Source organism: Sapajus apella, unplaced genomic scaffold (genome assembly GCF_009761245.1).
Source record: "Sapajus apella isolate SASKATOON/1434 unplaced genomic scaffold, GSC_monkey_1.0 scaffold42, whole genome shotgun sequence".
In the NCBI taxonomy this organism is placed as follows: domain Eukaryota; kingdom Metazoa; phylum Chordata; class Mammalia; order Primates; family Cebidae; genus Sapajus; species Sapajus apella.
The window spans coordinates 6,858,307-6,882,666 of record NW_022436982.1 but is presented as its reverse complement, the minus strand read 5'-3'; the positions used below and the strand labels follow the sequence as shown (position 1 = coordinate 6,882,666).

The following is a 24,360-nucleotide window of genomic DNA, read 5'->3' as shown; positions in this document are numbered from 1 at the left end:
TGTTGGTTAAGCTTTATGACCGTGCATTGGGTGGCTTCAATCTCTTCTCTCTTTTCCCACCAGGCCCAGGACTGAAGCACAGTTATAGAGTTAACCCTTTAATTCTTTGCTTCCAAAGGTATGATCTAATGAGACAATGCTGGCGGGAGAAGCCTTACGAGAGGCCGTCGTTTGCCCAGATATTGGTGTCCTTAAACAGAATGTTAGAGGAACGAAAGGTGAGTATGAAAGTCAGGCAGGAGATCTTTAATTGGAATTCCCAGTGTGCCCAGGGTGGTTCATAAATATAACTGAAGCAGTTGAACATTTTTTTCTTGGCATGGCCTTAAGTATTACAGAAACAAAGGATGCCCCCCACCCCCACAACTTTGAAGAAGTTACAATTTTGGGGGGAAGTAAGATTTCTATATAAGATATAGTCACATACACACTAGAACAACATACAGAACTAGCTTATTAGAGCTAGAAGGAATTTTAGTCATCTAGCCTGACCCTTTAATTTTATAGATGAAGAAACAGACTCAGAGGTGGGTAACTTGACTCAGGACACACAGCAAGTATACAACAGAGCCCAGCCTGCAGGTTACTATGAGGAGGGTCAGGAATTCAATAAAAATTTCTACAAGTGAGTTGGCTATACTGATCTGGGAATCAAAAGGAAAGTAAAAATAGTTTAAAGATATAGTAATCAAAACCCAAGTGGTGATTCAACGAGAGATGCAGAAGAGATCACACAGGGGGATGTTAAGATGAGACACAGAGGAAGGAACACTAGAGAAGCTGAACACATCAGGAGGTATCAATAGGACGCCATGAGGAAGGCAAGCTCAGAAACTGAGGCTGGAGTATGAAATCTTACTTGCAGAAGGCAAAGGGATGCATTTTAGGAAGAAAGTCATCAAATATAACAGAGGGACTGAGGACAGCAACATGTTGCCCAAGTACTTAGTATCTGAGTTGAAACAAACTAAGAAAACCAAGGTATTGCTGTAACTACCACTGGCAGAGGTGGAATCGAGGCAGCCTGTGTCTCTGAACCGTTCTCATTCTTCCAGACCTACGTGAATACCACGCTTTATGAGAAGTTTACTTATGCAGGAATTGACTGCTCTGCTGAAGAAGCGGCCTAGGACAGAACATATGTATACCCTCTGTTTCTGATTCACTGGCCTGGGAGACCCTTGACAGCTGCTGGGAAAGCATGCCTCTGTCAAGAGATGTGACATAGAAGTGTACATACGTGCTGTACAACTGGGACCTTCACCTCTGTAGATCCCACGCGTGGATCTCTATAGTATGTGCCGACTCCAATAGGACTGTATATACTGTTTTGAGTAAGAATGTGCTGAAATCAGAATGCCTGTTTGTGGTTTCATATGCAATAATATATATTTTTTTAAATGTGGACTTCATAGGAAGGCGTGAGTACAATTACTATAATGCATAACTCATTATTGTCCTAGATATTTTGATATTTACCTTTATAATGAGTGCTAGTAAATGGTTTGCTGTGTCAGAGTAAAGTATTGTTAATAAACCTAACAATGACCCTGATAGCACAGGTTAAGTGAGAGAAATGTATGAATTCTAAGAAAACATAGGTTAATATTTAAGAGACTGAACAAACTAAGTGATATAAATCAGATTCCTCTCTCTCTCAATCTTACTCTCACCTGTAGCAGCCGGTCTCATTTCATTTAGTCATGTGACAATTCTGTTTTCTGTTTCCACAGCCTGCAAGTCAGTCCAGAATGCTAATATCCAAAAACAGACTTAAAGCTTGTTCCTTACAAGCCTAAGACTCTTTAGAGGAGAATACATATGTTTAAGATAGAATTTTCTTTTCTCTGGTAATAGTGACTTGTATATTTTAAGAAATAATAAAAACAGAAAGCCTGAGTGAGATTTGGGAGACATGGGACATTTATATATTGAATTAATATCCCTACATGTATTGCACATTGTAAAAAGTTTTAGTTTTGATGGGTTGTGAGTTTACCTTGTATACTGTAGGCACACTTTGCACTGATATCATGAGTGAATAAATGTCTTGCCTACTCACATCTCATCCAGGAGTATGTCTCATAGCTCTTGTCACATGTCTTTATTATACTTTAAAGAAAAATGCTTTAAATTATCCATCCCTAGCACATAGAGTAGTTGGCGAGTATACTTCACCAGATACAGAATCTGAAACTCACCAGATTGAAAAGATCTCCTAGAAGTGTTCCACTGTAAAGTTCATTTTCTTGCAATAGGCAGTATACCTTTGGAAGTGTTCCAGTGTGAACCAAGGGCTTACAACTGGAATTCCTTTTAATTGTGTTACAATGTTAATTAAAGTCCTCACTTCATGTCATTGATAGGTTCGTGGAAACTGCAGTACTATATAATGAAACCAGTTTTACCATAGGGTAACTGATAGAAACAGAAGTTTCTATAGCATATAGTACATCATTTCACTTAAGTCAGTTTCCAAGAATCTATTGAAAACACTGAGGACATACTGTAGTTCTACGTGCTTCACAAACTTCCATATTCTTGCCATCTTAAAGTTATGTGTTCAGAAATTACAACTAGGCAACTGAATTCAACCTGAACACTATTCACAACAGCATATTCCAGCAAAGACACAGAGCAAAATCAAGGCTGCTCACATAACGGTTAATCAACTAAAGGGAAACAAGAATGAAAAGCCATTGAAATATAGGTCCAGCATGTCATCAACAAGAGGGCAGACTAGTAGATACCAGCCTTTATCTTCCCACACACAAAAATAAAAATAGAGGCAACTATTCACATACCAAAACAGCCCAGAGGGAGTGCAAGGGCCCGTTATAGGATCTGCAGCCATACAGTGGGGCACAATAATGGAGAATACCCACGTAGAAAAGATTGTGATCAGCTTACCTAATACACCAGGAGATGTCTAGGAACAAGGAAGAAAGGTGGAGGCCTTGGTTTGAGCCACCCAGAAGAACTACTGTGGTCACCAGTGACCTGCTCTGCCACTGAGGTGTTAGAGAGCCATTCGCACTGGAGAAGCCTAGAAAGGGAAATACAGCTGCACATCCCTAACAACCCCCACCCCTAGAAATGGCTGCTGTTGAGCCACTTGGAGAAAGGAGCCACTTTTTCTCCTAACCCTCAATCTTGGAGCTGCAGCCACTTCATAAGAACCCACACACTCCAGTCTCAGGCTCTGTGGCTGCACTGGGCCTACCCATGTCTCAGACACTGGAGTCATTGCCATAGTAAACTAGTTTGTATTCTGGGCCCTAGAGCCCATACTCTGCACACTGATTCAGCCACATGGATAACTAGGCTCCATCCTAACCCGTGAGCCACACTAACTCTGTGTACACCTGTGCTTCCATTCTTGGTTTCCTGGCTACTTCACAAGCATTTGTAGCACAAAGCTACTGCCAACTTGACACACACTCAAGCCACCAGCTCAGCCACCATAGAGAACCAGGTCCTGACCTAACTCTGGAGCTTCTCCAATACTGTGTGTGTCTGTGCTCCCATTCTCAGTTCTATCAGCTGCTCCAGGAGCATCTATGGCTTCCATACTGTTACTCTAGAAGGGATGCCTGTGCCCCAGGCACCAGTGCCATTAATTCCCAGATCTCATAGCGACAGACCCTCCACATGTTCTCATGCTTCAGGCCTCAGCTTCATGGCTGCTCCACAGGTGCCACTCAAATACTGGTACTATCATCACTGCAAGAGAGCCCATAAGCCAGACCCAGTGCCAAGACAAACCCTGCCCCCCCCAGCTATGACTTTCCTAGAGGGAGAAAAGAGATCAGATGGACCTCAGCCATTGTCTCTGAAGACCCCAACAACCCTTTCTGCCACTGTAGATATCCACAGTGCTGACCACTGAGGATCCCTGCTACCTTTGTCAGCACCAATCTCTCCTGACAGAGCTGGTGCCAGAACCACTGCACCTCAGTCAGCAAATGGTCTTACATTCCATGGAGATGACGGTCTTTCCACAGCAAAACTAGCCCATGAGTTCTGCGAAAGGTAACTGTTCCACCAAATGCACAGGTATCAACATAAGCAACAAGGAAAAATCAGACACATCACCAAGAGCAAAATAATCCAGTAGCTAACCCCAAAGAAATATGCAAACTGTCTGATAAAGAATTCAAAGGAATTGTTTTAAGAAAGCTCAGCAAACTTCAAGAGTTTTCAGAGAATTCAATAAAATCATGGAAACAGTAAACAATCAAAATGAGAAATTTAGCAGATTGAAATTATATTTTAAAACCCCAACATTCTGGAGCTGAAAAATAAATGAAAAATGCAATAGACAACATCAGCAACAGAATTGATTCAGCAGAAGAATCTGTGAACTCAAATATGTGATTTGAAATATGTGGTCATGGGGTGGGGGGAGAGGATGAAAAGTAATGAAGAAAGTGTATGGAATTTGTGAGACAGCATCAAAAGAGCACATGTTTGAGTTATAAGAGTTCAAGAAGGAGAATATAGAAAGCTTATTTGGAGAAATAAATAGCATAAAACTTTCCAAATCTGGGGAAAGATAAGTATTTAGGTACATGAAGGTCAAAAATCTCTAAACAGATTCAATCTGAATAATGTTACAGCAAGATATATTATAATCAAATTGTCAAAAAAAAAAAAAAGTTTCCTGAAAGCAGCAAGGAAAAAGAAGATTAACACATATAATGGAGTTCCAATAAGGCTAGCAGCCAATTTCTTAGCAGAAATGTTACAGGCCAGGAGAGAGTGGAATGATATAGACAAAGTTCTGAAAAGAAAATAATGTCAACCAAGAATCCTGTATCTGGTAAGACTGTCCTTCAGAAATGAATAGATAAAGACTTTCCCAGACAAAAACTGAGGGATTTCATTACCACCATATCTGACATGCTAAAGGGAGTTCTTCAAGCTGAATGAAAAGAATGCTAATTTAATTAATAACATGAATATATGAAAGTCATTGGAAAAGTTATCACACAAATTCTGAATAATACTATGTGGGTGTAAATCATCTTTAGTATTAATGTTAAAATGAAAAACTATCACAAATAATAGCTACAATCACTTGTTAAGGGATTTGCAACATAAAAAATATAAATTGTGGCATCAAAAAATGTTGAGGGGAGAAGAAAAGTGTAGTTACTTTATTCAATTAAAATTAAATAACAACTAATTAAGTTGTTATCAGCTTAGTCTATTATAAGATATTTTATATAAGCCTCCTGGTAACAACTAGCAAAAATCTACACAAGATACACAGAAGATAAAAATGTAAGGAATCAAAGTACATACCATTAGAGAAAAATCATCTAAAGGAAAAAAGGAAGAAGATTTGCAGAACAAACAGAAAACAATGAACAAGATGGCAACAGTAAGTCCTTACATATCAATAATTACCTTGAATGTAAATGTTAAATTCTCCAACCAAAAGACATAGATTGGTCTTATTTTTTTATTCAGCCAAATTATAGGCTGCCTACAGAGACTCACTTCACTTTTAAAGGTACACACAGAATAAGAGTGTAAGAATAGAAAAAGATATTCCATGCAAATGGAAACAGAAAGAGAACAAAGGTATCTATATTTATATTATATAAAATGGGCTTTATGCCAAAAACTGTGAAGCAAGACAAACAAGGTAATTATGTAATAAAAAGATCAATTTATCAAGTATATAATAACTATAAATATATATGCACCCAATGTCAGAGCATCTTAAATACATAAAGGAAACATTAATAGATCTGAAGAGATAGATATATTTTAGAAATAAGAACAATCCTAAGTGACTAATATGAATTATACGCCAACAAATTGAATAATCTAGAAGAAACTGATAGATTTCTAGATATATACAATGTACCAAGGCTGAATCATTAATACATAGAAAGCCTAAGCAGACCAATAACCAGTAAGAAGATTATGAGTCAGTAATAAAACTCCCGTGAAAGAAAAGACCTGATGGCTTCAGTGGTGAATTCGATCAAACATTTAAGGAAGAAATAATACCAGTTCTTATCAAATGCTTTCAAGAAAACTGAAAAGGAAGGAAAACTTCAATGTTCATTTTATGATGCCAAAACCAGACAAGGACACTACAAGAAAATAAAATTATAGGCCAGTATCCCTTGGTGAACACAGGTGCAAAAATCTTCAACAAAAACTAGCAAACCAAATTCAACAGCACATTAAAAAGATGATTCACCATAATTAAGTGTGATTTATCCCTAGGTTGCAAGGATGGGTCAATATACACAAATCAATAAATGTGATACATGGAATTAATAGAAGTACAAAAACCATATGATGATCTCAATACATTAGAAAAACCATGTAACAAAATCTTGTCATGATAAAAATTCTCAACATATTTGGTATAAAAAAACATGTACCTTAACCCTGTACACACTATATAGGATAATCCCCTAGCTAACATTATACTCAGTTGTGAAGAGTTGAAAATTTTTTTCTCTAAGATCAGGAACAAGACAACAACGCCACTTTTGCTACTTCTATTGAGCCTAATACTGGGAGTCCTAGCCAAAGCAATTAAGCAAGAGAAGGAAAGAAAATGCAACCAGTTCTGAAAGGAAGAAGTTAAATTGTCTCTGTTTGCAGACAATATGGTCTTATATATAGAAAACTCTAAAGACGCTACCAAAAATAATCCTGTTAGAATAAATAAATTCAGTAAAGCTGCAGGATACAAAACCAACCCACAAAAACCAGAAGTGTATCTATTCATTAACAACAAACTATCTGAAAAATCAGGAAAACTCCATTTACAATAGTTACTAAAAACTAAATAGAAATAAATTTAACCCAAAAGGTAAAAGATTTACACAATGAAAACTATAAAACATTGATAAAAGAAATCAAAGAAGACACAAATAAATGGAAGAATTTTCCACATTTATAGACTAAGAATTAATATTGTTAAAATGTCCTTACCACCCAGTGAGATCCACAGATTCAGTCCTTATCAAAATTCTAATGGCATTTTTTTCACAGAAATAGAAAAGAGTATCCTAAAGTTTGTATGAAACCACAAAAGACCCCAAATACCCAATGGAATCTTGAGCAAAACAACAACCTGGAGTCATCTACTTGATTTCAACATCTATTACAAAGCTAGTCATCAAAACAGTATGGTAATGACATAAAAACAGACATATGGACCAAGGAAACAAAATAGAGACTACAGAAATAAATCTACACATTGTGGTCAGTTTTTAACAAAATGCCAAGAAGAACACACAATGGGGAAACTGTGGTTTAATAAATTGTGCTAGGAAAACTGGATATTCATATGCAGAAGAATGAAATTAAATGCCTGTCTTACAACACATACAAAAATCAACTCAAAATGAATAACAGACTTAAACATAAGACTGGAAACTGTAAAACTACTACAAGTAGTTCTAGGGGTACTAGGGTAATCACGGGGGTAAATTCCATGACACTGGTCTGAACAAAGATTTTTTAGATAGGACCCTAAAAACACAGGCAACAGAAAACCAGACAAATGGGATTACATCAAACTAAAAAGCTTATGCACAGCAAAGGAAACAATCAACAAAGTGAAGCGACAGCCTACAAAATGGGAGAATATATTTGCAAACCATCCATCTGATAAGAGTTGATACTCAAAATAGGTAAGGAATGCAAACAACTCAATAGTAAGAAAACAACCTAATTTTAAAAAATAGACAAAGGGCCTGAATAAATTATTTCTCAAAAGAAGACATACATATGACCAACAAGTATATGAAGAGAATGCTCAACATCACTAATAATCAGAATGCCAGTTAAAACCACACTGAGTTATGACCTCACATTCATTAGACTGGCTATTAACAAAAAGATGAAAGATTACAAGTGTTAATGAGGATGTGTAGAAAAGAGAATCCTTGCACACTGTTGGTTGGAATATAAATTAGTACGGCCATTATGAAAAACAGTATGGTAGTTTCTCAATAAGTTAAAAATAGAACTAACATATGATTCAGCAATTCCACTACTTGATATATATTCAAAAGAGATTACATCAGTATATCAAAGAAACGTCTATACTGTTTGCTGCGTTATTCACAATAGCCGCGATATGGTATCAACCTAGGTGTCCATCAGTGAATGAATGGATAAAGAGAATGTTGTATATATACACAATGAAATACTATTGAGCCTTTAAAAAGAAGGAAGTCCTGTCATTTGTGACATGAATCAACTTGGAGGAGATTATATTAAGTAAGATAATCCAGCAGAACAAAGATGCTTACTGCATGGTCTCATGCACGTGAGGAGTGTAAACCAGTTAAATTCATAGAAATAGAGAGTAAAGTGCTAGTTACCAGAGGCTGGGGTGAGGGCAATTGGAGATGTTGGTCAAAGGATGCAGAATATCAGTTAAGCTGAAGGAGTAAGACTAGGAGAGCTATTATACATCATGGTGACTACAGTTAATAACAATATAATGTATCCTTGAAAGTTACTGGGAGAGTAGATTTTAAGTGTTCTTACCACCCAAAATGACATATGAGGTAATGCATATGTTAAATAGATTTTGTTATTCTACAGTGTACATATGTATTTCAAAATATCACATTGTCCAACATAAATATACAATTACAATTTTTTACTTTCAATTAGAAAAATACAGGTCCAAGATGGGCCCAGTGGCTCATTCTTATAATCCCAGCACTTTGGGAGGAGTTTGAGAACAGCCGGGGCAACATAGCAAGACTGTCTCTACAAAAAATCAAACTAGCTGGACATGGTGGCATGTGCCTGTGATCCCAGCTGCTTGGGAAGCTGAGGTGGGAGAATTACTTGAGCCCAGGATTCCAAGGCTGCAGTGAGCTTGATCATGCCACTGCACTCCAGCCTGAGTAACACTGCCAGACCCTGTTGTCATATATACACATTTGTGTGTGTGTGTGTGTGTGTGTGTGTGTGTGTGTGTGTGTGTGTCTCGAGAAAGAACCCCTGAAAGAGATTAGACAGGTATTGGGGATATAGACTAGAACTTACTATGTTTAGAAGATCCATATTAAACTGCCTTAAATAATCAGTGACTTGTTATGAATTAAAAATCAAGTAACAGTGCACAAGTTAAAATAAAAACGCATTACACCATAGCCAAAGGATCAAAACTTTTATGTCAACAGAGTGCAGTGAAAAGTTTACATTTACTTCCAGATATTTTGTGAGGGGGAGAAAAATCTCAACTTCTATTTATGTAGAGGAGAGCTAAAGAAATCTGCCATAATTTTGTTAGGTAAAGATGTTTTTAACTCCGAGAAGTATGGTGGTTTCAGGCATGTACAGAGAAAAAAGAAATGTCGATGACCTGAGAAATGATCCTCATTAAAGTCAGGGACTCATTGCTTCAAATCAAAACCATCTTCCACTACTTATGACGATTAGCTGAAAATTCCAACCAACCTAATTCCTCATCATCCCCTGCCCCTGGACCCAGTCCCAATTTTAGAAATTACTTTTGAAATTTAACCTTTTAAAATGTAGTAAGTCAACCTCAACAGCACTTTTCCTCCTCCTTTTCTCTTTGAAAGTGTCCAGAAACCCCGTACCATCATCCACCAAACTACCGCCGCAGTAGGGGATAGAGGAGTCACCGAAACACATTGTAGAAAGAACCTCATTTGTTCTAATGAGAAGCACATATGAAAAGAGGTGCATGGCAAAATTTAGAATGGAATTAGATCTCCATACCAACAAAACTTCTGTGCATGAATTCAAAGGCCAGGCACAATGACCTGACCACTATTCTCAGTGAAACTGCTGTTCTGGTTCATGAGGAACATCCAGGACTACACCAGGCAATGGCAAATAATACTTAATGATTAAAGATGTTCTTGGGCAACGTGACAACTTCTTTCCTTTCAGGTTTTCTTTTAGCTTCCAAATGACCAGTTCCACGCAGGCTTTTGCATTTTCACTGGAACTGTGACCTCCAAATAGTACAGAATATTTTAAAAAGTGTTAGACACAAGACAAGAATAATCTGTGATGTTGCCTACATATTTCTCGAACAAGCCTTCAGTTTATTTATAACTGAATATGTGGATTCATGTTTTACATGAACCTACTAGATATAGAAACACCGCTGTTTTTCTAGGTAGCGTTTCCTCTGTCACATTATCACTACCTTGCAGTGATTGGTAGCACATCAGTACCCTTGGCTGTGTATCTTTCCCAGGGAGGTATAAGAAGAAAGTGGAGGTATCACTAAAGGAAGACATCTGTCTAAAAGCTAGAAATGACAAATGCTGGGAAAAAAAAAAAAGAACAACTTTAGGCACAAGGTTACATGGTTTTAAAAAGTAGATAAAATTGGGCCAGGCACGGTGGCTCACGCCTGTAATCCCAGCACTTTGGGAGGCCAAGGCGGGCAGATCATGAGGTCAAGAGATCGAGATCATCCTGGCCAACATGGTGAAACCCCGTGTCTACTAAAAATACAAAAAAAGTAGCCAGGTGTGGGTGGCACGTGCCTATAGTCCCAGCTACTCGGGTGGTTGAGGCAAGAGAATCGCTTGAATCTGGGAGATGGAGGTTGCAGTGAGCCGAGATTACGCCACTGCATTCCAGCCTGGCAAGAGAGCAAGACTCCATCTCAAAAAAAAAAAAAAAATAGATAAAATTTACTGAAAACATAAAGCTCTATAGTTCTGGTGAGATTAATAAATGATATCTGAGATTAGGTGAGAAAAGTCATATGGTCAATGCTTCTAAAACGGTTTAATCGTTTTCATTTCCTTACTCATGTCTTACCCCAAGAAAGCTATGACATTATGTTAACTTTTAGAACTTTTTTAAACAGGTTTGTTAACTGAAAGATTATGCCATGAGTTCAAGATTATTTTCAACAGAAGGCCTTACAAATTCTATGAAAGAATGCTGTGGGAATTCTTTCTGAAGTGAGTATTCTTAACAAAGCAGAGGATGTAAAAGATTCTCTGCAGAGGAGTGTAAGTTCATCAAAGAACGAAATAATTTTGTATAGTGCATGACATGATCAGAGGAAAATGCAGATCTCAAGCATCTTTAGAAACACAGCAGTACAACATAATTCTAACACACTTGAAGTTAACTTGCTCTACTGTTTGTGCATAGGAAGGGCCTATATGGGCATGCATGAATATGCCGGTATCCTCCATTCCAAGACAGATACTGGTGAAACTGCGCATATGGCAATGCCATGAACAGGTAATTAGTGGCTAGATTTATTGTACTTGATTAACTTAACATTGGGTATATTTCGTCAGAAAAAGCAGAAAGAAAAAACTGACAGCAAGATATACAAACTTGGCATAATCAAGTTCATACATAATGACTGTTGAATTTGAGCTATACTTCTTATAATACCACACACACACACACACACACACACACACACACACACACATACACACACACTTTTGGTGAGATAACTGGGACCCAATCAATTGCAGAAAGAACCTCATTTGTTCTAATGAGAAGCACATATGAAAAGATGTACACAGCACAATTTAGAATGGAATTAGATCTCCACACCAACAAAAGCTCTGTGCATGAAATCAAAGGCCAGGCACAATGATCTGACCCCTTTCTCAGTGAAACTGCTGTTCTGATCCATGAGGAACATCCAGGACTATACCAGGAAATGGCAAATACTGCTTTTTACATAAGCACAGGCAGCTGCTTTAGGATTCTCCCAGAAAAGAACCTGGTCTCCTGCCCTAAGTATCTCAGACATAAACTTTTACAACCAACCTCACTGTTGTTCAGTCAGGTCAGACTGAGGGTCTTGACCTTAGTCACGAGCAAATGGGCTCTTACCATCATCCTGAATGTTTCTCTGCAGGAAATCAGCCACTAGACTCCTAAGGGATCTTTGGTGAGGCAAGCCTAGCTGATGAGGAAACATAACCAATATGCCCACAACTGAAATATGAATTAACTGTCAAATAAAAGTAAAAGCACATTAGAAGCCCTTCCCAAGAATAAGGATGCTGACAGCAGCAACAACTATGTAGCAACAAGGGCTATGATGCAACAACACGCAACAGTCGTGATGTGTCAGTTACTGGACTAAGTCTATTGCCTTGATTATCCTGCTGTATTTTGCAGAGTAACCTAATGAGATCGGTATTTTTATTGTCCCTTTTCTTAGCCAAAGAAATCGAAATTTTGAGAGGTTAAAAAATTTGCTAAACTGAGTAGAGCTGAAGGAAATCAAATCTAAGCAGTCTGACTTCAGAGTCCACATTTTCCCACCCTGAGGAGACCACCAGAGGGCAACATCAGGGCAGAGAGGGTCTCACAAGCACTGAGGGTGGCAGAGAGCCAGGCTCTGCCCACGTTGTGACTCAGCTGAGAGGGCACACCCCAATTCAGCGCATCGCATTTCAGTGGTTTGCTTGTCTGCCTCTGGGGAGGAGGCACACACAAGAGCTCAGGCCTATCTAGTTCCAAATCTCTCAGGCTTACACGTGGAAGCAGCTGAATGCTTTTACTGAAGTTTGGTGAACTAGGAAATATAGAATAGATATGGAAGAAGAGAAGTCAGATAATCTAAGAGCCTAGAAAGTCGGGTACCAGTTTGGATTCCTCATTAGGAGGGCGGTATTTTGAAAGAAGCATTTAAAGATTAGCCTGAGAACAAGAGTAATTTGAAGACTGAGAAATGAGGAGTCAGAAATTTAAAACATAGTACCCACTATGCCTTGCCTGACATAACACTTGAAATGATTATTCAGGGTGCCAGCCACCATGCTCGGCACTGGCTCCTACCTGCAGGGTCACGTGTAGGGAGCACAGAGCACAAGAGGAGACGTGATGTGGAAGCTGCACGGGAGGAGGAGGGAGTGGGGAACTCCTGCAGAAGATACCACTTGGGCGCATCCTAGCACAGTGTCCCTGCTCTCAGGGATTTTCAGAGTAGTGGAGGAAGGTGAAACAAGGGTGGAAACAGACAAAACTCAGCTTGGGGGACAAGGGAAGTTTCCCTAAGAAGGTGACTCTAAAAGAAGTTGATGGTGGAAATAGAAAAATATGAAAATTCATGAGTCATCTGGGTGGAAGAAACAGAACGATTCCAAGGAATGAGGAAATGCAATGTTTTGAAATGTTCTGGTCTGGAGGACGTGCAGAATAGAACGTTCCTGAGAAATCAGAGACAGAAAAGTCACAGTGAGTGGTCCAGCTTGGGAGATGATGTTTCTGAGGGGACAAGAGGACACCCCTCTTTTCTTATGGAAAACTCAGGTCACCAACTGCCTTTTCTCATAGTTTGGTAAGTTCCAGAGGCAAGCACATTCCAGTCTTATCTGTCACATGCAGAGACAACATTACTCTTTGAAACAAGTAACCTGTACTTTGATACCATCTTCATCAAGAAAAAGGCTGCTATTCCTCTATGAAAATTAAATGGCCTTACTCATATTTTTGCACTGAAGAAGAACTTGCCCTTCTCTGCAGGAAGGCTAGTCCTAGGGGTGCCTGAGACAAATATTCAGTTAAAGGTCCCCAAAGTTCTACAGCTGTGTTGTGCAATGTGGTAACCACAAGCTATATGGGACTACTGACATTCAAATTAAAATTACACAAAATTAGAAATGCATTTACTTGGTCACATTAGACATCTTTCAAGTACTCAATAGTCACATCTGCCTAGTGTCTACCGTACTGGGTAGTGTAGATGTGGAGTAGAAAGTTCTTTTGGATGGCACTATTCTACAATGGGGTAGGACAACTTTTTCTAAAAGTGCCAGATATAATTATTTTCAGCGTGCAAGTCACAGGTTCTGTCTGTCACAACTAATCAACAATACCATTAAAATATGAACACAGCCATGCAAAATCTGTAAATGAGTGGGTACGATGGCTCCATTCCAAGAAAAATATTTAAAAAACAGGTGATCAGTCTATGGGCCACAGTTTACTGGCCCAGGTCTAGAACATAGAGCAAAACACACACATTTTAACCTGGAGTATATTACAGAAGGGGTTTCCCGTCTATTTTGCCAAGAAAATGAACCTAACATTTACTTTTGAGCCTAGGTGACTTAACATGGAAAAGGACCCCTGCGTATGTGAACAAAATGACCAGTTAATAAACTTAGTCTTATTTGATTATTAAGGAAAGTTTGTGAAAACAATGGTTTGGGTTTTATCATAATTGATGAGGGATTATTCTTTCTGATGTTGATTAGCCAGATGATGTGAACTGTCGGACACTGCTTTTAGTTTGTGGTAGTTAGACTGTTTTATCAGCACAGAGAACAATGATTGTCTTCTTGGTTCACAGGGCAAATCAAGTATCAGTTATAACTTAGTGATTATGACTACTATCTTAACACGTGGTTTAATGAATTTTTTTTTTTTTTGTAAAAAAGTATTTTTTTTGTAATTCTTTACCTTGAGAGTATACAGACTATGGAAAGACAGCCAAGTAGGAGCAGCTCTGGATTGCAGCTCAGAGCGAGAGCACGCAGGGTGAGTGGTTGCTGCATTTCCAGACGGATTTTTACTGCCCGTCTGGATTTTTACAAACCCGGAGATTCCCGGGCAGAGGAGCTCCGTGGGTCTCCAGTGCAGCTATTTTGGCCAATGAGGCGGGTCTGCACATAAAAAACTCACACAGGTCCAGGTACCATTTCAGCTGGTGACTGGAGCACCTGGGAGACAGAGTCACTTGTTCAACTTATAAAAAGGGGACTGAAATAGGGAGCCAGGCCAGGAGATTCCCAGGTGAAAAAGCACTACAAATCTCCAGTGCGGCGGTTTCATCTGGCGCAGCAGGTCCCCACACAAAAACCTCACACAAATCCGGCGCCTTTTCAACAGGTGACTGGAACACCTGGGAGACAGAGTCGCCCTTTCAACTGATTAAAAGGGGACTGGAACAGGGAGCCAGGGCAGGAGATACTGGTGACTGGAATGCCTGGGAGACAGAGTCACCCATTCAACTGAAGGAAAAAAAAAAAAGGAGGGGGGCTCTGAGGCAGGGAGCCAGGTGATCAGGCACATCCAGCCCCACACCACCCCCACAAAGACCAGCAATCTGAAACACTCTGGATTGAAAGTTTCACAGCAAGCACAGCTGAACCCGGGATGGCCCAGCTCTAAGGGGGAGGGGTGTCTGCCATTACCGAGGCACTCCATCACTACCGAGGCAGACCACCATTGCTGAGGCAGTCTGCCACTGCCAAGGTAGCCCGCCATTATACAGAGAGACTGCCATTACAGCGGTGGGCCACCATTGCTGAGGCAGTTCTAATGATACCCTATAAACAGGACTGCAGGTAAGTTCACATGGCAGCTGGGTGGAGCCCACAGCAGCTCAGCAACACCTCTGCTGGCAGACTGTGACTAGGCTGCCTCCTCACTGGGCAGGGAATCCCTGAAAAAAGGCAGCACCATGACATAAATTTATAAATAAAGCCCCACCTTCCTGGGACAGAGCAGCTGGAAAAAAAGGTGGCTATGAGTTCTGCTGCAGCAGACCTAAACGTACCTGCCCTGCAGCTCTGAATGGAAAAACAGAGCTCACAGCTCAGCACTTGAACACCTATAAAGGACAGACTGTCTCCTCAAGCAGCTCCCTGACCCCCATATAGCCAAAGAGTCACCTCCTTAAGAAGAGCTCAGACTGACATCTGGCAGGTATCCTTCTAGGACAAAGATAGCAGAAGAAGAAACTGACAGCAACCCTTACTGTTCTGCAGCCACTGCAGGTGAGCCCCAGGCAAGCAGGGTCTGGAGTGGACCTCCAGTAGTCCTACAACAGAGGGGCCTGACTGTTAGAAGGAAAACTAAGAAACAGAAAGAAATAACTTCATCATCAACAAACAGGACATCCACTCAGAGACCCCATCTGAAAGTCACCAACTACAAAGACCACAGGTAAATAAATCCACAAAGATGGGAAGAAACCAGCACCAAAAGGATGAAAACACCCAAAACCAGAACCCCTCTCCTCCTACAAGGGATCACACCTCCTCACTAGCAAGGGAACAAGGCTGGATGGAGAATGAGTCTGATAATTTGACAGAAACAGGCTTCAGAAGGTGGGTAATAAGAAACTTTTCTGAGCGAAAATAACATGTTCTAAACCAATGCAGAGAAGCTAAGAACCTTGAAAAAAGGTTTGACGAAATGCTAATAAGAATAAACAGCTTAGAGAGGAACATAAATGAATTGATGGAACTGAAAAACACAACATGAGAACTTTGCAAACCATACACAAGTTTCAACAGCCGAATTGACCAAGCAGAAGAAAGGATATCAGAGGTCGAAGATCAACTCAATGAAATAAAATGAGAAGGCAAGATTAGAGAAAAAAAGAGTAAAAAGAAATTAACAAAGCCTCCAAGAAATATGGGATTATGTGAAAAGACCTAATCTACGTTTGATAGGTGTACCTGAATGTGAGGGAGAGAATGAATCCAAGCTGGAACACACTCTTCAGGATATTATCCAGGAAAACTTCCCAAACCTAGCAAGGCAGGTCAATATTTAAGTCCAGGAAATACAGAGAACACCACAAAGACATTCCTCAAGAAGAGCAACCCCAATTCACATAATCATCAGATTCACCAGGGTTGAAATGAAGGAGAAAATGCTAAGGGCAGCCAGAGAGAAAGGTTGGGTTACCCACAAAGGGAAGCCCATCAGACTCACAGCAGATCTCTCAGCAGAAACCCTATAAGCCAGAAGAGAGTGGGGGCCAACATTCAACATCCTCAAAGAAAAGAACTTTCAGCCTAGGATTTCATATCCAGCCCCTAGGATTTCATATCCAGCCAAACTAAGTTTCATAAGTGAAGGAGAAATAAAATCCTTTATGAACAAGCAATTATTCAGAGATTTCATCACCACCAGGCCTCCTTTACAAGAGCTCCAGAAAGAAGCACTAAGCATAGAAAGGAACAACCAGTACCAGCCACTCCCAAAACGTACCAAATGGTAAAGAGCATTGACACAATGAAGAAGCTGCATCAACTAACAGGCAAAACAGCCAGCTGGCATCAAAATGGCAGCATCAAATTCACACATAACAATACTAACCCTAAATGTAAATTGGCTAAATGCCCCAATCAAAAGACAGAGACTGGCAAATTGGATCAAAAGCCAAAACTCATCAGTGTGCTGTATCCAGGAAACCCATCTCACATGCAAGGATACATAAATACAAAATAAAGGGATGGAGGAAGATTTACCAAGCAAATGGAGAGCAAAAAAAAGCAGGAGTTGCAATCCTAGTCTCTGATAAAATGGACGTTAAGCCAACAAAGATCAAAAGAGACAAAAAAGGACATTACATAATGGTAAAAGGATCAATGCAACAAGAATTGCTAATGATCCTAAATATATACGCACCCAATACAGGAGCACCCAGATACATAAAGCAAGTTCTTAATGACTTACAAAGAGACTTAGACTCCCATACAATAATCGTGGGAGACTTTAACACCGCACTGTCAATATTAGACAGATCAACCAGACAGAAAATTAACAAGGATATCCAGGACTTGAACTCAGACCTGGAACAAGAAAACCTAATAGACATTTACAGAACTCTCCACCCCAAATCCACAGAATATACATCTTTCTCAGCACATCACACCTACTCTAAAATTGACCACATAATTGGAAGTAAATCACTCCTCAGCAAATGCAAAAGAAAGGAAATCATAACAGTCTCTCAGACCACAGTGCAATCAAGTTAGAATTCAGAATTCAGAAACTGACTCAGAACAACACAGCTTCATGGAAACTGAACAACTGGCTCTTGAATGTTGACTGGATAAACAATGAAATGAAGGCAGAAATAAAGATGTTCTTCAAAACCAACGAGAAGGAAGATGCAACATACCAGAATATCTGGGACACATTTAAAGCAGTGTCTAGAGGAAAATATAGAGCAATTAATGCCCACATGAGATGCAAGGAAAGATCTAAAATCGACACCCTGTCATCAAAATTAAAAGAGCTAGAGGACCAAGATTAAAAAAAAAAACAAAACTCAAAACCTAGCAGAAGAAAAGAAATAACTAAGATCAGAGCAGAACTGAAGGAGATAGAGACACAAAAAACCCTTCAAAATATTAATAAATCCATGAGCTGGTTTTTTGAAAGATCAACAAAATAGACAGACCGCTAGTCAGATTAATAAAAAAGAAAAGAGAGAAGAATCAAATTGATGCAATAAAAAATGATAAAGGGGGTATCACCACAGATTCCACAGAAATATAAACCACCATCAGAGATGACTACATACAACTGTATGCACATAAACCAGTAAACCTGGAAGAAATGGATAAATTGCTGGACACTTGCATCCACCCAAGCCTAAACCAGGAAGAAGCTGAAACCCTGAATAGACCAATAACAAGGGCTGAAGTTGAGGCAGCAATTAATGGCCTACCCACCAAAAAAAGCCCAGGTCCAGATGGGTTCACAGCCAACTTCTATCAGACATACAAAGAGGTGCTGGTACCACTCCTTCTGAAACTATTCCAAACAATCCAAAAAGAGGGAATCCTTCCCAAATCATTTTATGCTGCCAGCATCATCCTGATATCAAAACCTGGCAGAGACTCAACAAGAAAAGAAAACTTCAGGCCAATATCCATGATGAACATAGATGCAAAAATCTTCAATAAAATACTGGCAAGCCGATTGCAACAGCACATCAAAAAGCTTATCCGTCATGATCAAGTAGGCATCATCCTGGAGATGCAAGGCTGGTTCAACATACGCAAGTCTATAAATGTAATTCACCACATAAACAGAACCAAAGACAAAAACCACATAATTATCTCAATAGATGCAGAGAAGGCCTTCAACAAAATTCAACAGCCCTTTATGCTAAAAACCCTCAATAAGCTAGGTATTGATTGAATGTATCTCAAAATAATAAAAGCTATTTATGACAAACCTATAGCCAATATCATACTGAATGGGCAAAAACTGGAAGCATTCCCTTTGAAATCTGGCACTAGACAAGGATGCCCTCTCTCACCATTCCTATTCAATATAGTATTGGAAGTTCTAGCCAGAGCAATCAGGCAAGAAAAAGAAATAGAGGGTATTCAGTTAGAAAAGGAGGAAGTCAAATTGTCTCTATTTGCAGATGACATGATTGTATCTTCAGAAGATCCCATTGTCTCAGACCAAAATCTCCTGAAACTGATAAGCAACTTCAGCCAAGTCTCAGGATACAAAATTAATGTCCGAAAATCACAATCATTCCTATACACAAATAACAGACTTAAAGAGAACCAAATCAAGAACAAACTGCCATTCACAATTGCTACAAAGAGAATAAAATACCTCGAATACAATTAACAAAGGATGTAAAGGACCTCTTCAAGGAGAACTACAAACCACTGCTCAATGAAATAAGAGAGGACACAAACAGATGGAGAAATATTCCATGCTCATGGTTAGGAAGAATCAATATCATGAAAATGGCCATACTGCCCAAAGTAATTTATAGATTCAATGCTATCCCCATCAAGCTACTATTAACCTTCTTCAGAGAACTGGAAAAAACCACCTTAAACTTCATATGGAACCAAGAGAGAGCCCACATAGCCAAGTCAATTCTAAGCAAAAAGAACAAAGCTAGAGGCATCCTACCACCTGACTTAAAACTATACTACAAGGCTAGAGTAATCAAAACATCATGGTACTGGTACCAAAACAGAGATATAGACCAATGGAACAGAACAGAGGCCTCGGAGGCAACACCACACATCTACAACCATCTGATCTTTGACAAACCTGATAAAAACAAGCAATGGGCAAAGGATTCCGTGTTTAATAAATGGTGTTAGGAAAACTGGCTAGCCATGTGCAGAAAGCAGAAACTGGACCCCTTCCTTACACCTTACACTAAAATTCACTCCAGATGGATTAAAGACTTAAATGTAAGATCTAAAACCATAAAAACCCTAGGAGAAAACCTAGGCAAAACCATTCAGACACAGGCATAGGCAAGGACTTCTTGACTAAAACACCAAAAGCATTGGCAACAAAAGCCAAAATAGACAAATGGAATCTAATTAAACTCCAGAGCTTCTGCATAGCAAAAGAAAACAATCATTAAAGTGAACCAGCAACCAACAGAATAGGAAAAAATTTTTGCAATCTACCCATCTGACAAAGGGCTAATATCTAGAATCTACAAAAAACTAAAACAGATTTACAAGAAAAAAACAAGCCCATTCAAAAGTGGGCAAAGAATATGAACAGACACTTTACAAAGACATACATTAGGCCAACAAACATATGAAAAAATGCTCACCATCACTGGTTATTAGAGAAAGGCAAATCAAAACTACATTGAGATACCATCTCATGCCAGTTAGAATGGCGATCATTAAAAAATCTGGAGACAACAGATGCTGGAGAGGATGTGGAGAAATAGGAACGCTTTTACACTGTTGGTGGGAGTGTAAATTAGTTCAACCATTGTGGAAGACAGTGTGGTGATTCCTCAAGGTACCTAGAAATAGAAATTCCATTTGACCCAGCAATCCCATTACTGGGTATATATCCAAAGGATTGTAAATCATTCTACTATAAGGACACATGCACACGAATGTTCATTGCGGCACTGTTTACAATAGCAAAGACTTGGAACCAACCCAAATGCCCATCAATGATAGACTGAACAGGGAAAATATGGCACATATACACCATGGAATACTATGCAGTCATAAAAAATGATGAGTTTGTGTCCTTTGTAGGGACATGGATTAACCTGGAAACCATCATTCTCAGCAAACTGACACAAGAACAGAAAATCAAACACCACATATTCTCACTCATAGGCAGGTCTTGAACAATGAGAACACATGGACACAGAGGGGAGCATCACACACTGGAGTCTGTTGGGGGGAACTAGGGGAGGGACAGCAGGGGGTGGGGAGTTGGGGAGGGATAACATGGGGAGAAATGCCAGATGTAGGTGATGGGGAGGAAGGCAGCAAACCACATTACCATGTATGTACCTATGCAACAATCTTGCATGTTCTTCACACGTACCCCAAAATCTAAAATGCAATTATATACACACACACACACACACACACACACACACACACACACACACACATATATAAAGAGTATAGAGACTATGTTCAAAGCGATGTCTGATTAGAATACTGTCAGCACTAAACAGGTTCAACAAGATGGCCTGGACATCATGGGTTGATATTTTAATGTTCTTCAAGTCATCTTCTACCACATCAGAGAACCTACCCCAAGATGACATATAATGGCATATAAAAATTTAACTCCATGAATTTTATCAGTTATAGTTAGAACACATTATTGACCCAATGTGACAAACAGCTGAATGAAACACAGATCTTACTTGCATGACTGTCAGCTACCTCTCTACTAGGTTATACTGGTAAGCTAGGAAAATTTATCGTTTGGTTCCATAATGTAAGGATGAAGGAAGAATACTTTATTACAAGTTCAGAACTCCTGTTGAATTCTGATCTTTGCCTATTCTGAATTTTATTCAATACCATTTGTTAAGTATCCTATCTCCCAGTAAGATAAGCCTAAAGACAAAATGTGAGTAGCATGCTCGAGCATACAGAGTCCTGGGCAGATTCTAGACAACCTGGGTTTGAACTATGCTATATGCCATTTGCTTACTATATATTATTTTTAGCTAGTTATTTAACCTTCTGGTCTCAATCTGCTCTTCTGTAAAGTAGGGATCATTACCAACTTACTACTTTATGAGGACCCAATGAAAATATATGCAGGAAATTGACTACTCTAGTGGCTTTCATAAAGCACATACTAAATACATATTTACAATCCAGCTACTGCTAAGGGAGGAAAATACTGCATTAAGTATTTTGAACTGAAACTATATGGCAATACTGCCTTTTGTAAAGAACAAAAGATTCCTGGCTCCATTATCTGGCTTAGTTAGGGAATATGACACATGGTTAATATCGTCTTGATATTTAGATCAAGAAGTTAGCATAGATGGAACGCATGGGTTTAAAAATATTTTCTAAAGAATATAATGCATCGAATGCATTTCAAGGTTTTTAAGATTCAAAGGTTTTCTTACTAATGTCAGCCCTTCAGTTCTCTTTTGCCATTATGAATATCGATAGTTACCTATTTCCCTGATTTGTTCCAAAAAAGGAATTAGGGAGGATTCTATTAAATTCATGGAAGAATATGAACCAGTAAGAGTATAATAGATGGAGATATTTGGATATGGCCAAAAGAGTGGGATAAAAAAGAAAAGTAAGGTCAAGAGAGGGATTAGTATGCAAAATGCATTTTCTGAATAACAGATACCTTCATTGAATTTTTATAAATATAACCATTTTGATGAACTATGAGAGTTTTGTTAAAATTGTTAACAGAATTCTCTAATTATCAACATTTATCATCAAAACCACTTTTAATTTGTGTCACCTTGCTTTATTATGTTCCAAAATATATATGATGTGCATGTATATGTGTGTACAAGTCATATGTTTAATATGAGCAATTCATATTTAAGTACCATTAGTTTATTTTTAAAAAATTGAACAACAAATACAATTGCACCAGTAGTAATCACTTCTTAAATGTTCGTTACAGAATAAGACTAGTGCCTTCCATTTTATATTTAAATATGCAAATATGTCATATGGCTCTATGTTTTTAGAAAACCCAATTTAAAATTGATTAATGATAGTGCTCGCCTCAGCAGCACATATACTACAATTGGAACGATACAGAGAAGATTAGCATGGTCCCTGCGCAAGGATGACATACAAATTTATGAAGCATTCCATATTTTTATACTTAAGAGCTTCTGCAGAGCAAAAGAAACTATCAATAGAATGAACTGGCAACCAATCTACCCAACTGACAAAGGGCTAATATCCAGAATCTATGGAGAACTTAAACAAATTTACAAGAAAAAAATAATCCAATCAAAAAGTAGGCAAAGGATATGAACAGACACTTCACAAAAGAAGACATTTATGCAGCCAACAAACATATGAAAAAAACCTCATCATCACTGGTCATTAGAGAAATGCAAATCAAAACCACATTGAGATATCACCTCACACCAGTTAGAATGGCAATCATTAAAAAATCTGGAGACAACAGATGCTGGAGAGGTTGTGGAGAACTAGGAATGATTTTACACTGTTGGTAGAAGTGTAAATTAATTCAACCATTATGGAAGACAGAGTGGTGAATCCTCAAGGATCGGATCTAGAACTAGAAATACCATTTGATCCAGCAATCCCATTACTGGGTATATAGCCAAAGGATTAGAAATCATTCTATTATAAAGACACATGCACATGGATGTTTATTGTGGCACTGTTCACAATAGCAAACACTTGGAACCAACCCAAATGCCCTTCAGTGATAGACTGGATAAAGAAAATATGGCACATATACACCATGGAATACTATGCAGCCATAAAGAAGGATGAGTTCATGTCTTTTGCAGGGACATGGATGAAACTGGTAACCATCATTCTCAGCAAACTGACACAAGAACAGAAAACCAAACACTGCATGTTCTCACTCGTAAGTGGATGTTGAACAGTGAGAACACACGGACACAGGGAGAGGAACATCACACACCGGGGCCTGGTGGGTGGGGGAATAGGGGATGAGTAGCAGGGGATGGGGGGATTGGGGAGAAACAGCATTAGGAGAAATACCTAATGTAGATGACGGGGCGATGGATGCAGCAAATCGCTACCATGGCACATGTGTACCTACGTAACAACCCTGCACGATCTGCATGTGTACCCCAGAACTTAAAGTATAATAAAAAAATTGATTAACAATACCTTGGTGTTTCATATGAAGTTTTAAAAAGGCACATCTATACTCTTCCATCTCAAGTTAGCTTTGAATTTAGATCAGAAATATGACATACTTTAGCAATAATATCTACAAAATTGAATCTACGCTGAACAGTTATTCTGCATGGTACATCAAAGCTATGTATTCTTGGGGTCATACCTATAGAATTAGAGAAATTTTCACCTAGTGGGAATGATAAGTATGGTATTTGAGAAAAATCTGATGAATAATTGAGTAAGTAAAATAACATATTCACTGTTTTGTCTTTTTCTCCAGCTTCCCACCCACTGTGAGGGATAAGGCCTTGCCCTTATTTCATATTATGACTCAGGGCTTAGCGCAGTATCTGTATAATTTTATTAGGTACTAGATAAAATATTAATGTTTTGAAGACATGAATGAATTAAAGGAAAATGGTATAACTCATGTTCTGAAGCTGACTCCAGTAAAAAATACCTAAACTAAAACTCC

The 24,360-nt window shown here is 38.9% G+C and overlaps 1 protein-coding gene and 1 non-coding gene across 4 annotated transcripts in view; both read left to right on the top strand.

Moving 5' to 3' along the window:
* Positions 1–2,085, top strand: part of TEK (TEK receptor tyrosine kinase) — a 113,310-nt gene extending 111,225 nt beyond the window's left edge. For all 3 annotated transcript variants that reach the window (XM_032300009.1, XM_032300012.1, XM_032300010.1), the window contains 2 exons: positions 119–218; positions 1,056–2,085. In XM_032300009.1, the coding sequence (XP_032155900.1) occupies positions 119–218; positions 1,056–1,130 (175 nt within the window). In that variant the 3' untranslated portion in view covers positions 1,131–2,085. The remainder of the gene's footprint in view (positions 1–118; positions 219–1,055) is intronic.
* Positions 2,086–22,749: 20,664 nt separating this feature from the next.
* LOC116566179 lies at positions 22,750–22,856 on the top strand. The gene has a single exon (XR_004275778.1). It is a non-coding gene; the product is annotated as a U6 spliceosomal RNA (small nuclear RNA).
* The last annotated feature ends 1,504 nt before the right edge of the window (positions 22,857–24,360 follow it).